This window comes from Hylobates moloch, unplaced genomic scaffold (assembly GCF_009828535.3).
Source record: "Hylobates moloch isolate HMO894 unplaced genomic scaffold, HMol_V3 SCAFFOLD_10, whole genome shotgun sequence".
Taxonomy (NCBI): Eukaryota; Metazoa; Chordata; class Mammalia; order Primates; family Hylobatidae; genus Hylobates; species Hylobates moloch.
This window is the reverse complement of record NW_026652285.1, coordinates 104,516,795-104,531,482: the sequence shown is the minus strand read 5'-3', so window position 1 is coordinate 104,531,482 and position 14,688 is coordinate 104,516,795. Positions and strand designations below refer to the sequence as shown.

The 14,688-nt window shown below is 40.5% G+C and overlaps 1 protein-coding gene across 6 annotated transcripts in view; it reads left to right on the top strand.

Annotated features, from left to right (window-relative positions):
* SETX (senataxin) overlaps positions 1-14,688 on the top strand; it is a 92,822-nt gene that overhangs the window by 24,015 nt on the left and 54,119 nt on the right. For all 6 annotated transcript variants that reach the window (XM_058444750.1, XM_058444748.1, XM_058444749.1 and 3 more), the window contains 3 exons: positions 388-559; positions 1,009-1,096; positions 1,639-5,817. In XM_058444750.1, the coding sequence (XP_058300733.1) occupies positions 388-559; positions 1,009-1,096; positions 1,639-5,817 (4,439 nt within the window). The remainder of the gene's footprint in view (positions 1-387; positions 560-1,008; positions 1,097-1,638; positions 5,818-14,688) is intronic.

Here is a 14,688-nt window from a genome sequence, read left to right as displayed (position 1 = left end):
TGGTAGTTATTGGAGGATGGGACTACAAAGTTTTGGGAGGGGTTGAGGAGCTGAGTTAGAAAAGGTTGTTTCTGGTATGGCAAACAGGGTGTGAAAAGATTTTGTTTACCTAGACTGTTTCTTTGCCCATTAAGTAATTTGTTTGCCATTAATTTTTTTTTTTTTTTACAGAAGCATCATAGTATTACTTGCAAAAAATCTTGAAAATGTGGCTGCTTTTGAAACCCGCTGTGTGTCTGAGGACTGGCGGCGGCGCTGCTTTAAATTATTTGCTGCTTGGCTTTTAGTTGGGTTGCTACTCACCAGATAAAGAATATGCTTAATTCTCAATATATTGTAGTATGTTTTTCTGTTTAGTAATTCAACGATTGTGCCATTGTATTTCAGATGATAGTGTGGATCCTTTCTGGCCCGCATTACACTGTTTTATGGTGATTCTGGATCGCCTTGGATCTAAGGTCTGGGGTCAACTTATTGATCCTATTGAGGCATTTCAAACCATTATCGACAACGCAAGCTACAATAGAGAGATCCAACATATACGGAACAGCTCTGTAAGGTTAGTTCAGCTAATGTCAGGATTTAAACATCATCTCTATAAGAAAGCATGTTCCAGCTAAATTACTTTTTTTTTTTTTTTGAGACGGAGTCTCGCTCTGTCGCCCAGGCTGGAGTGCAGTGGCGCGACCTCGGCTCACTGCAAGCTCCGCCTTCTGGGTTCACGCCATTCTCCTGCCTCAGCCTCCCGAGTAGCTGGGACTACAGGCGCCTGCCACCGCGCCCGGCTAATTTTTTGTATTTTTTTTTTAGTAGAGACGGGGTTTCACCATGTTAGCCAGGATGGTCTCGATCTCCTGACCTCGTGATCCGCCCGTCTCGGCCTCCCAAAGTGCTGGGATTACAGGCATGAGCCACTGCGCCCGGCCCCAGCTAAATTACTTAACGAGGTGTTTCTTCCTTTTTTTCCCCCTTCGTTTCAGTAATTTCTATTTATTCTTAATATTTAAGGACCAAGTTAGAACCGGAGTCCTATTCGGATGATATGGTGACTTGCAGCCAGATCGTATACAATTATAATCCTGAAAAGACCAAAAAGGTATAAAACACTTTGAAAATTCAGATGCTATTTTATTGCCTTTATATTGTGTAGACTATTTTATATAATTTGTTGAGTTGCAGATTTTGTGATATGTAGCTGTTCTCAATCTACTGCTATGTAAAAGCCCTTCTCACGAACAGCAGATGTATTGTGTGTTGGGGACGATGGACTCTTAACTACAGTATGCATACTTTGGAAAATTAATTTCTAAGTACATTTAGGGAAGATGGAAAGTTTATGGGGACATACGTGGCATGGCTAGAAATCAAAACTAGCTAGTGGAAAGAAGGTGAGAGTACATAAAGGTGTTATCAATTTGTCTTTTTATGAAACTAACCTCAAAATTTATATTTTCACTTTCTTGGGAGTTAGGTGTATTACGATTGTGATATAATTATATGCCACAATTATACCATTGTAATAATGATGTGGTAAGCCAAAATAAGAGTTGAGAAACGTATTTTTCTTAACGACTTGGGTGTTGAACCTGTCATAAGTAGTGCTTATTTATCTGAACATCAGCATTTCTTTCATTTTAGGATTCTGGATGGAGAACAGCCATTTGCCCAGATTATTGTCCTAACATGTATGAAGAAATGGAAACATTAGCCAGTGTACTTCAGTCAGATATTGGTCAAGACATGCGTGTTCATAACAGCACATTTCTATGGTTCATCCCTTTTGTCCAGTCCCTCATGGATCTTAAGGATTTGGGTGTGGCTTACATAGCAGGGGTTGTTCATCATCTGTACTCTGAAGTCAAAGAAGTCCTCAACCAAACAGATGCCGTGTGTGACAAAGTCACTGAATTTTTTCTTCTAATTTTGGTATCAGTGGTTGAACTGCATAGAAATAAAAAATGTTTGCATTTGCTGTGGGTTAGTTCCCAGCAATGGGTGGAAGCCGTCGTCAAATGTGCCAAGCTTCCTACCACTGCGTTTACACGGAGTTCTGAGAAATCATCTGGAAATTGCTCCAGAGGAACAGCAATGATATCATCACTGTCGTTGCATTCCATGCCATCTAACTCTGTACAACTTGCTTGTGTGCAGCTGATTAGAAGTCTCCTTAAAGAAGGTTATCAGCTTGGGCAGCAATCTCTTTGCAAGCGATTCTGGGATAAGCTCAACTTATTCCTTAGAGGAAATTTATCTCTAGGTTGGCAGTTGACTAGTCAGGAAACCCATGAGCTACAAACTTGTTTAAAGCAAATTATTAGAAACATAACATTCAAAGCACCTCCATGTAACACTTTTGTGGATCTGACTTCTACATGTAAAACCTCTCCTGCATCTTATAATAAAGAAGAAAGTGAACAAATAGGGAAGACGTCTAGAAAATATATGCATTGTTTGGAAGCTTCCAGCCCAACATTTTCTAAAGAACCAATGAAAGTGCAAGACAGTGTATTGATCAAAGCAGATAACACTATAGAAGGTGACGATAATGAGCAAAATTATATAAAGGATGTGAAACTAGAAGACCATCTCTCAGCTGGGTCATGCTTAGAGCAGAGTCGTAAAAACATTGTTACTGAAAGAGCTGAAGGTCAAATTAAAATAAGTACAAGGAAGCAGAAGTCTGTAAAAGAGATCTCTTCATATACACCAAAGGATTGTACTTCAAGAAATGGTCCAGAAAGGGGACGTGACAGAGGAATAATAGTATCAACATGTTTGTTGACTGATTCTAGCACTGATTCTTTGGAAAAAGTGTCCACATCAAATGAAGATTTCTGTTTAAAGGATGATGCTCTTGCTAAAACCTCAAAACGAAAAACTAAGGTACAGAAAGATGAAATATGTGCAAAGTTATCACATGTAATAAAGAAGCAACACAGGAAGAGTACTTTGGTCGATAATGCCATCAATTTAGATGAAAATTTGACTGTATCTAACATTGAGAGTTTCTATTCAAGGAAAGATACAGGAGTTCAGAAAGGAGATGGTTTCATACACAATCTTTCTTCAGACCCTAGTGGTGTTCTGGATGATAATAAGAATGGAGAACAAAAATCTCAAAACAATGTATTGCCAAAAGAGAAACAGTTAAAGAATGAAGAGTTAGATATTTTCTCTTCCCATGAAAACAATTGTAAAATACAGGAATTTCATGTTGATAAAGATTTGATCCCCTTTACAGAAATGACCAGTACTTCAGAGAAGAAATCATCTCCCTTTAAAGATCTTATGACTGTACCTGAATCAAGAGATGAGGAGATGAGTAGTAATAGTACCAATGTGATTTATTCTAACTTGATAAGAGAACAGGCCCCTGGCATCAGTCCTAAATCTGACACCTTAACGGATTCTCAGATAGACAGAGACCTTCACAAATTATCTTTACTAGCTCAAGCCAGTGTTATTACATTTCCATCCGATTCACCTCAGAACTCATCGCAGCTGCAAAGGAAAGTAAAAGAAGATAAAAGATGTTTCACAGCTAACCAAAATAATGGAGATACCTCCCGTGGACATGTTATTATTATTTCAGATTCTGATGACGATGATGATGATGAAGGAATCCTGAGTCTTGAGAAACTCACTAAACAGGACAAAATATGCCTTGAGAAGGAACGTCCAGAGCAGCACGTTTCAACAGTTAATAGTAAGGAGGAAAAGAATCCAATAAAGGAAGTAAAGACAGAGTCTCTTTTTCAGTTTGAGGAATCTGATTCTCAGTATTTTGAGTTTGAAAGTTCATTTGAAGTGTTTTCAGTTTGGCAAGATCATCTAGACAATAATTCAGTTCAGGATGGTGAGAAAAAATGTTTGGCTCCTATAGCCAATACCACAAATCGTCAGGGTTGTGCAGATTATGTATCTGAAGTTGTTAAAAAAGGAGCAGAGGGCATTGAAGAACACACAAGACCACAGAGTATTCCTGTTGAGGAATTTTGTGAAATTGAAGTAAAAAAGCCTAAGAGAAAACGATCTGAAAAACCAATGGCTGAAGGTCCTGTGAGGCCTTCATCTTCTGTCAGAAATGAGGGCCAGTCTGATATTAATAAGAGAGATCTTGTTGGAGATGATTTTAACAGTATAGATAGAAGGACTTCAACTCCCAATTCAAGTATTCAGAGAGCCACTGCGGTTTCACAAAAGAAGTCTTCAAAGCTTTGTACTTGTACAGAACCCGTCAGGAAAGTTCCAGTTTCTAAGACCCCTAAGAAAAGTCATTCAGATGCCAAAAAAGGACAGAATAGAAGTGCAAATTACCTAAGTTGTAGAACAACTCCTGCTATAGTGCCACCAAAGAAATTTCGTCAGTGTCCTGAGCCAACTTCAACAGCTGAGAAACTTGGCCTGAAAAAGGGTCCTCGTAAGGCATATGAGTTGTCCCAGCGATCTTTGGATTGTGTAGCTCAATTACGTGATCATGGCAAAACTGTTGGAGTAGTTGAAACCCGAAAAAAGACTAAATTAATTTCTCCTCAAAACCTGTCTGTCAGAAATAATAAGAAGCTGCTGACTAGTCAAGAACTTCAGATGCAAAGGCAGATCAGACCCAAATCACAAAAAAATAGACGAAGACTTTCTGATTGTGAAAGTACAGATGTTACAAGAGCAGGGTCACATACAGCACAGAATTCTGACATATTTGTACCGGAACCTGATAGGTCAGATTATAATTGTACAGGAGGAACTGAGGTACTCGCCAACAGTAACAGAAAACAGTTAATAATATGCATGCCTTCTGAACCAGAAACCATAAAAGCAAAACATGGGTCTCCAGCGACTGGTGATGCTTGCCCTTTGAACCAGTGTGATTCTGTAGTGTTAAATGGAACAATACCAACAAATGAAGTAATTGTCTCTACTTCAGAGGACCCTCTGGGTGGAGGTGATCCAACAGCACATCATATAGAGGTGACAACTTTGAAAGAGGGAGAGCCTGACTCTAGCAGTGATGCAGAGGAAGATAACTTATTTTTAACACAAAATGATCCTGAAGATATGGATTTATGTTCACAAATGGAGAATGACAATTATAAATTAATTGAACTAATTCATGGAAAAGATACAGTTGAGGTTGAAGAAGATTCTGTAAGTCGGCCTCATTTGGAATCTTTGAGTGGCACAAAGTGTAAGTACAAAGATTGTCTTGAAACCACAAAAAACCGGAGTGAATACTGCCCAAAACACTCTGAAGTGAAAGCAGCAGATGAAGATGTATTTCGTAAACCTGGCTTGCCTCCTTCTGCATCTAAACCTTTGAGACCTACCACTGCTAAGATTTTTAGCTCAAAGAGTACTTCACGAATTGCTGGTCTTTCTAAATCTTTGGAAACTTCTTCAGCACTTTCACCATCTCTAAAAAATAAGTCAAAGGGGATACAGTCGATTTTGAAAGTACCACAGCCAGCTCCCCTCATAGCTCAGAAGCCAGTGGGTGAAATGAAGAATTCGTGCAATGTTCTTCATCCTCAGTCTCCGAATAATTCCAACAGGCAAGGTTGCAAAGTTCCATTTGGTGAAAGCAAATATTTTCCATCTTCCTCTCCAGTAAACATTCTCTTGTCATCACAGTCTGTCTCTGACACCTTCGTTAAAGAGGTCTTAAAATGGAAATATGAAATGTTTTTGAACTTTGGTCAGTGTGGGCCCCCTGCAAGTCTTTGTCAGTCCATCTCAAGACCTGTGCCTGTCAGATTTCACAATTATGGAGATTATTTTAATGTTTTTTTCCCTTTGATGGTATTGAATACTTTTGAAACAGTAAGTATGTGTTTCATTTGTATGCCTCTCCAAACTTTTCAAGTTACCTCTTTACCTTGCTGAGTGAAAATGAGAGTATAGTTCAAAAAATCAGCCGGGCATGGTTGCGGGCACCTGTAATCCCAGCTACTCGGGAGGCTGAGGCAGAGAGTTGCTTAAACCCGGGAGGCGGAGGTTGCAGTGAGCCGAGGTCATGCCACTGCACTCCAACCTGGGCGACAGAGTGAGACTCCGTCTCAAAAGAAAAACAAAAGTATAGTTAAAATAATTGACCGTTTGGATTTAGATACTGGTTTTAGGTTTCATGTTGAACAGACATTTGTGCCAGCCACTGTTTTAGATACTGGCAATACAGAGGAAACACTTTTTTTTTTTTTTAGGTGGAGTTTTGCTCTTGCTGCCCAGGCTGGAGTGCAATGGTGCGATCTTTGCTCACTGCAACCTCTGCCTCCCAGGTTCAAGTGATTCTTCTGCCTCAGCCTCCCAAGTAGCTGAGGTTACAGGCATGCGCCACCAGGCCTGGCTAATTTTGTATTTTTAGTAGAGAAGGGGTTTTACCATGTTGGTCAGGCTGGTCTCGAACTTCTCATTCTGACCTCAGGTGATCCACCAGTCGTGGCCTCCCAAAGTGCTGGGATTACGGGCATGAGCCACAGTGCCCGGCTGGAAACACTTCTTAACTCTGCTCCTTGGAGCTGATAGACACAACTCAGGGTGCTAATATACCAAGCCCAGAGGTAACACAGAAGGAAATGTTTATTGATGCACAGGTAAAGGAAGACTTCTCAGAGGAGATAGTTTCCCATCTGTATTTGTTTTGTTTGTAAGTAAGAGGCCTCTGCTGTAGTTTTCTTGAGGAGGTGGCAAAGGGTGAATTACATTGAACACAAAGTAATGAATCCTAAATTTCTCTACACATCAGACTTCCCAGTTTCTTTCTTTCTTTTTTCTTTTTCTTTTTCTTTTTGTTTTTTTGAGACGAGTCTCGCTCTGTCCCCCAGGTTGGAGTGCAGTGGTGCGATCTCGGCTAACCGCAAGCTCTGCCTCCCCGGTTCAGGCTATTCTCCTGCCTCAGCCTCCCGACTAGCTGAGACTATAGGTGCTCGCCACCACGGCTGGCTAATTTTTTGTAATTTTAGTAGAGACAGGGTTTCACCGTATTAGCCAGGATGGTCTCAATCTCCTGACCTCGTGATCCGCCCGCCTTGGCCTCCCAAAGTGCTGGGATTACAGGCGTGAGTCACCGCGTCCGGCCTCCAGTTTCTTACTCGTCATAGCAGCTGTTCTGTATAACAGCCTCCCCAACCCTAGCACATCCTATTCTGGTTCTTCTCTCCTTCTTACTCAAGTAGAATTGACAAACGATTAAGATTCCCAGTTAAAATTTGAGAAAAACAGCAAATAATTCTTTAGTGTAAGCGTTCAGCTGCGTTTGGAAGGATTTTTGTGTGTGTGTTTTCAAGGCAGGTAAGAGGTGGGAGCAAATTTTTAGTTAATCCTCAAAAGAAATCTTCGTGTATACAGTAATACTCTTAAAACCAACAATGTTGAGGTAAATAGTCATGGTTCATTAGCTCGATAGCTACTTGAGTGCCTAGTGTGTGCCAGATGCTCTTACAAGCATGGGAGATAAAGTGGTGAACAAGGCAGATGAGGTCTCTGCCCTCTGGAAGTGACCATTTCAGATTGAGATGAGGACTCTAGTATGATCTGGAACAAAGGGGACAGGGCACTTTTTGGAGAGATCAGATAACCTGTATGAGCAGATGATATTTACACTGAGACCCAAGTGACTAGGAGTTAACTGTGGGAAGTATGTTCCAGGCAGAGTGGAGTGCAAAGACAGTCTGGTAACAATAAGATTGGAGTGTTGGAGAAGGAAGTGTAATGTACAAAGGGACAAGTCTACTACAAAAGAAGAGAAGTGAGTTGTTAATACTGTACATGGCAAGATAAATGGCTTTTATGAAGCTTGAGTCAACGTATCTTCATAAATATACTTTATGTTAAATCTTTTGATCAATTTGTACCTCAAATTTTAGCCATTTTTGAGAGTTGCTTTATTTTTTTTTTCGTGAGGTACTTTTGTTTTAGCAGGAGTTGATTTATTTTTGCTGGAAAGCACTAAATTGCTTAGAAGCCATTTATAACCCTATGAAGGATAGACACATACTTTTATTTCCTGAGTTAAAAGATTTTATTAAGATTTATTTCCTTCAGGACATTTTTGTAGTCTCAGCTTTTTAAAAACAGAATGAGCACAAGTTCCATTTGTACATATACAGAGTTTAAAATAGTCAAAGATTTCTATCTGGCCTATTATAAAGAACATCAGGCACCCCCATTCCCCAAGTAACTATTTTCTATTCTTAATGAGTTATTTGGAAATTACTTTCCATATTTCTTTCTTTTTCTTTTTTTTTTTTTCTTTTTTGGAGACAGGGTCTCACTCCTGTCCCCCAGGCTGGAGTACAGTGGCACAATTATGGCTCACTGCAGCCTCAACCTCTTGGGCTCAGGTAGTCCTTCCACCACAGCCTCTTGAGTAATTGGGGCTGCAGGCTCACACCATAATGTCCAGCTAATTTTTGTATTTTTAGTAGAGGCAGAGTTTTTCCCATGTTGCCTAGGCTGGTCTCAAACTACTGGGCTCAAGTGATCCACCTGCCTTGGCCTCTCACAGTGCTACGATTCAGGCGCCTGGCCCTCCTTCCATATTTCTGAATAACATGTCCATATTGTAACTCCTCGATTTTTCAGTTTTAGGCGTTTGTATTTCCTGCTTCAGGAGCTACCCCCGTTTCCAGCCCAACCCTTGCACACACCCTTCCTGTTCCCTCATCCTCATTATGGGATTGTCTTGAAATTTTTAGATCCATTTTTGTTATTTTGACTATGTGAAAGATATCCTCAGCTAAGCCATGTAGTATGCTGTAATTGCCTTTCCATTTCCTTCCAAACTCTGTGTTTTCCTTGGATTTATTGTTTTATATGTTTATTTAATTTTCTACTTGTCACTAAATTAATGCCAGGCTGTCTTTTCTTGAATGTTTAAATCTCTCATGATCAGTACATTAGTTAATCTATAAATTTGTTCTGTGTGTGGTGCATGATGATATTCCTGAAATAGTAGTCCTTATCCTTGGGTTGGGTGTGTATCTCCTCCACCCCTGTCATCTTTCTTGGTCAGTCATGTTAGCAAGGCCTGTCCTTCAGGCTTCCAGAGAAGAGGGTATATGAGACGTACATTTTTGAAATCTTGCATGTCTTAGAATTTCTTTAATCTTCTCATTTTCTTTAATTTTTTGTATCTTTCATCTCATTTTTGTTTTGTTCTCCTTTCTTGGAGGCCACCTCAACTTTTCTCCCAAATCCGTTGAATTCTTTTTAGCGTATTTTTAGTTTCCTGGAACTCTTGTTCTCTGAATAGTCCTTTATTCTAATTCATGGATGTGGTATTTTTTATTAGCTAAAGTTTATTAATGATAATTTTAAAGTTAGCTGAAAGTTTTTCTCTTTTTGCATGGTTCCTGTTTCCCCCATTGGTTTTTTCCTGTTCATTTTAGTGTTTATAGTCCTTTCTATTAATTCCTTTTTTCAGGTGGTAATGATTTCTGGTAGTCTACTCACATTTAAGAACAGGAAACTAAAAAGTAGATTGGAACATTATTCATGGTAGCCAAAAAGTGGAAACAACCCAAATGTGTGTCAGTTGATGAATGGATAAACAGGTCTGTTCATACAATGAATGGAATATTATTCAGCCATAAAAAGAAGTGAAGATTGTGTTCACTAATGAACCTTGAAAACATTGTGCTAAGTGAAATAAGTCAGGGACAGAAGGTCACATATTATATGGTTTCATTCATACATATTGTCCAGAATAGGCAAATCTGTAGAGACAGAAAGATGAGTGGTTGTCAGGGGAAGGAAGGAGAGGGGAATTGGGATTGCTGGTAGATACAAGGTTTCTTTTGGGGTGATGGAAATGCTGTGGAATGGTGAATTTTATGTTGTGTGAAATACTATCTCCATTTAAAAAATATTACTTTAAAAAGAATAAATTTGATTAGCAATAGCTTAAAAAAGATGCCTAGGAAAACAGGAAATCTTCAGATACTTTTACAAAAACGAACCCCTTTATGGTTGCACTCTAGAAGGCAGATGTGATTGGAAGGGCGCCATAGCATGGTAAAACCCAGCATTTGTTTCATTCTTCATGGTAAGGTTTTGTGCTTAGGTGCAGTTATAATCTGTATTTTGTTATATATATATATATATATATAAAAGATGAAAACACCAGAAGCTCTGAGTGAAAGGGTGGGCTTGTTGACCATTGGCATTTCATTAGGAAGCCCCACCCCACCATTATGTCAATCAATGTCTTTTTTTCTTTTTCTTTTTTCTTCAGACGGAGTCTCACTCTGTTGCCCAGGCTGGAGTGCAGTGGCACGATCTCGGCTCACCACAACCTCTGCCTCTTGGGTTCAAGCATTTCTCCTGTCTCAGCCTCCCGACTAGCTGGGAATACAGGTGCACACCACACCTGGCTAATTTTTGGGGGTTTTTTTTGTTTGTTTTTTTGAGACAGTATCGCTCTGTCGCCCAGGCTGGAGTGCAGTGGCATGATCTCGGCTCACTGCAAGCTCTGCCTCCTGGATTCACGCCATTCTTTTGCCTCAGCCTCCCGAGTAGCTGGGACTATAGGCACCCACCACCATGCCCGCCTAATTTTTTGTATTTTTTAGTAGAGACGGAGTTTCACTGTGTTGGCCAGGATGGTCTCGATCTCCTGACCTTGTGATCCTTCCACCTCGGCCTTCCAAAGTGCTGGGATTACAGGTGTGAGCCACCGCGCCCGGCCCTAATTTTGGTGTTTTTAGTAGAGACAGGGTTTTGCCATGTTGGTCAGGCTGGTCTCAAACTCCTGACCTCAGGTGATCCACCTGCCTTGGCCTCCCAAAATGCTGAGATTACAGGTGTGAGCCACCGCGCCCGACCAATGCCTTGTTTAATTTTAGTTTTTAGTCTTTGTAATAAGCTGTGGGCTGTGGCATCAACTACGACCCTGAACCAAGAGTCCCACCCTATTCCTGTTGTAACTTGATGCAATTTTACTTTCACTTTGTTAATGGAATGCTATAGTGTGTACAGATACATATATATATTTTTTGAGATGGAGTTTCACTCTGTCGCCCAGGCTGGAGAGCAGTGGTGCGATCTCGGCTCACTGCCAGCTCTGCCTCCCGGGTTCACACTATTTTCCCTCCTCAACCTCCTGAGTAGCTGGGATTACAGGCGCCCGCCACCAGACATCCGGCACCACGTCTGGCTAATTTTTGTTTTTGTATTTTTAGTAGCAACGGGGTTTCGCTGTGTTAGCCAGGATGGTCTCAATCTTCTGACCTCGTGATCTGCTCGCTTCAGCCTCCCAAAGTGCTGGGATTACAGGCGTGAGCCACTGTGCCCGGCCTAGACTTTTTTTTGGGGGGATTACCAAATTTGGTTTATATCCTATTTAGAACCTGAAACATAGATTTAATTATTCGGTTATGTTTTATTGCAAGTGGAATGTAGTGACATTACGTAGAATTATCCCTCACGAAAGACAAATGAGAACAGATTCAGCTTTTAGAAATGAGTCTTTTGTATATTGATGTGACTGGAAGAAGAATTTTTTTTTAATCCTTGTATTTAACACATAAAAGTGTGAATTGGATACATGTGCACTGTTTTGCCAGGGGCCAATTTTTTGCAGTCAGTTGTGGCAAATGCTCTTTTATTTTAAAACTTAGATGTACTTTTTGTTATCTGCAGTCCTCTACTGTTGCCTCTCCTGTGTAGAGGTCATTGTAGGTTGCATGGACAGGAAGCAGGCAGGCAAGGAGTACCCTTCTTAGGCACTAACTTCGATTCTCAGTGCCCAGTAGGGAGATGGCTCTATTTCTGTGGCTAATTTCGGACAAGATTGGGTGAATTTAGGGTGGTATGGCTATAGACGCTTTGGCTAATTTCAGATTGTAATCAGTTCTGTGAAGGAAACAAATAGGCTGATATGATGAATTGTTGTGAGTGGCGATATTGGGAGGCTGCTCTTGAGACCTGGCTGACATCCAGAAGAAGAAAGTATTGTTCAGGAGGTGGGGTGGAATGTCAAGAATGTAATGCCATGAGATGGAAACTGAGTCTTACGAAGAAAGAGATTAGGCTGGTATGGCCGAAGTGAAGTAGCTGATAAGGGGTAAAGAGAAATGAAATAAGATTGGAGAAATAAGAGCCAGATACAGCCCCGTAAGCTGCAGGTTGATATTTCATTCTCAGTTCAGTGAGGAGGTACTGAAAGATTTTTATTGGGTTGGTCATTTAGATTGGGGGAATAGTAATAGTAACCAGTTTACGTTTTTTACACACCATTTGCTGTTGCTGTGGAGAGTAATCTGTAGAAAGTTAAGCATAAATGCGGTTGACCAGTCAAGGGGCTACTGTAGTAGCCCAGGAGAAAGATGATGGTGGCTTGATTTGGGTGGTAGCTGTAGAAATGGAGAGGAATTCAATATATTGGGGGTAAATTTTGGAGAGAGTACTTAGAAGACTTGGTGATAGAATTGATGTGGGAGTTAAGAAGGGAGGATGATTCTGAAGTTTTTGGCTTAAGCATCTGGTTAGATTGTGATGCTGTTTACTTGATGTCAAATGATCATGGGCTAATGGCCCTCTCTTTTGGGAGTGACATTGCTGAAGCCAGGGAGTGTAGTTGAAGATGTTAAACTGATATGTATTGTGAGAAACTCTGCGGCAGCCTAGGATGTGATTGGGTTCTTGGGATGGGAAGGAAATAGTAAGGAGAGCAGACTAGAATTCCTATAGATGGGAATTAAAGTAGAAAAGAATTTCTTAGGTTTTCCCCCTTTTTTCTTCCCCTCATTAGCCTGGGCTAGAGTACTACCCTTAATGTTACCTCGTGGTGCAGGGCAGAAAAGTTGGAACTAGCTCATGTCTGCAGTGGGTAGCATTAGAGTGGCATTGTATGCCAGCTCCTATGAGGAGTAACTAACAGTGGATATAGTTGCATTGCTTGGTTCTTGAAAGTTCACTTGTTCCCTCCCATCTCTAGGGCTGAATTATTTTTTTTTATTTTTTATTTTTTTTGCGACAGAGTCTTGCTCTGTCGCCCAGGCTGGAGTGCAGTGGCGCGATCTTGGCTCACTGCAAGCTCCGCCTCCCGGGTTCACGCCATTCTCCTGCCTCAGCCTCTCCGAGTAGCTGGGACAACAGGCGCCCGCCACCACGCCCGGCTAATTTTTTTGTATTTTTAGTAGAGACAGGGTTTCACCGTGGTCTCGATCTCCTGACCTCGTGATCCGCCCGCCTCCGCCTCCCAAAGTGCTGGGATTACAAGCATGAGCTACCGCGCCCGGCTCTAGGGCTGAATTATTGTAACCAAGGAAGTCAGAATTCAGAAAGGTAAGTATCAGGGTAGATTTAGAGATTATAATACTGAAATGCTTACTCCCAGAGTTGTAGCCCCGTGACTCTCTACCCTACTCATCAGTAGAGATAGAAAAGCTAGGTGGTGCTAGGCTATAGCCCCTTGTTCCTACAGTGTTCCTTTGTAGCCAATGTGCCTGGTCTCCCTGGGGAGTATGAATTCAGAGCAGAACATCAGCATTTCCTGTCTGGAGTGTAGTCACTATAAGAGAAAAGTAACAAACCGAACAACATGGAGCAGGTAAAGCAAAATTATTGGAATAGTCAGAATACGATTTAGCTATAAGCATATTAAATATTCTCGAAGAAATAGAGCATGCTAGAAACATGAAGCAAGAAGGAGAAACCATAAAGAACAACAAACGAGCTAGTTGGGGATAGAGGACACAATCATTAGAGAACTCAGTAAATGGAGTGGATAGTACGTGGATACAACTGAGGAACGTGTAGGCAAGCCAGAATGTCCACTCAGATCTCCCACAAGTTATCACGAAAGGATAGAAGCAGAAAATAGAAAAGAAAAAGCAATAAAGTGGATAGAGAAGTGTTAATATATGTGTAATAAAGATCTCAGAGGGAGAGAAAAAAAGTGATAAATTAAGACCAAGATTTTCTTAGAAATGGAGAAGGAGTTGAGAGTTGAGATTGAGAGGGCTTTTAATGCCAAGGGAATATAACTGAATAAGTATATACATAAGCAGTTATATTGAGACCTTTAGAGTATATTTAAAATCATAAGTTCCAGGAACACTGTTACCTGCCAGAAATAAAAAAAAAGCTAGAAAAGTTTAAGATGAAAGAATGGAAAAAGATGGCCAGGTACAGTGGCTCATGCCTGTAATAACAGCATTTTGGGAGGCAGAGGCCAGAGGATCGTTTGAGCCTGGGAGTTTGAGACCAGCCTGGACAACAAAGGGAGACCCTGTCCCTTAAAAAAAAAAAAAAAAAAAAGGAAAATGATACGGCAAACAAACATGAACTAAAGAAAGCTGGAGTTGCAGTTTTACAATCAATATTTACTTTAACATGAGACCAATTCAGAGGGGCAAAGACATTAGATAATCAGTAAAAGGAACAGTTACCCCAGCGTATATAATTGATTGTGAACATGTATGTATATAATAATTTCAAAATGTACAAAGCAACAATTGATGGAACAGTTTTAGATGATGACAGCTGCTACAGATATTCAGTGATATAGTTCATTAAAATGACAAAAATGGAGCAATGAATAATTGGAAGAGACACAATTCTAATCATTTGCAGATGACCTACACAGAAACCCCAGTAGCATCAATATTTGGGCACAAGATGTATGTGCAAAAAAATAAGTAGTGTCCTTCTGTAGCAGCAATAGCCAGTTAGAAAATATGAAAGAAAATA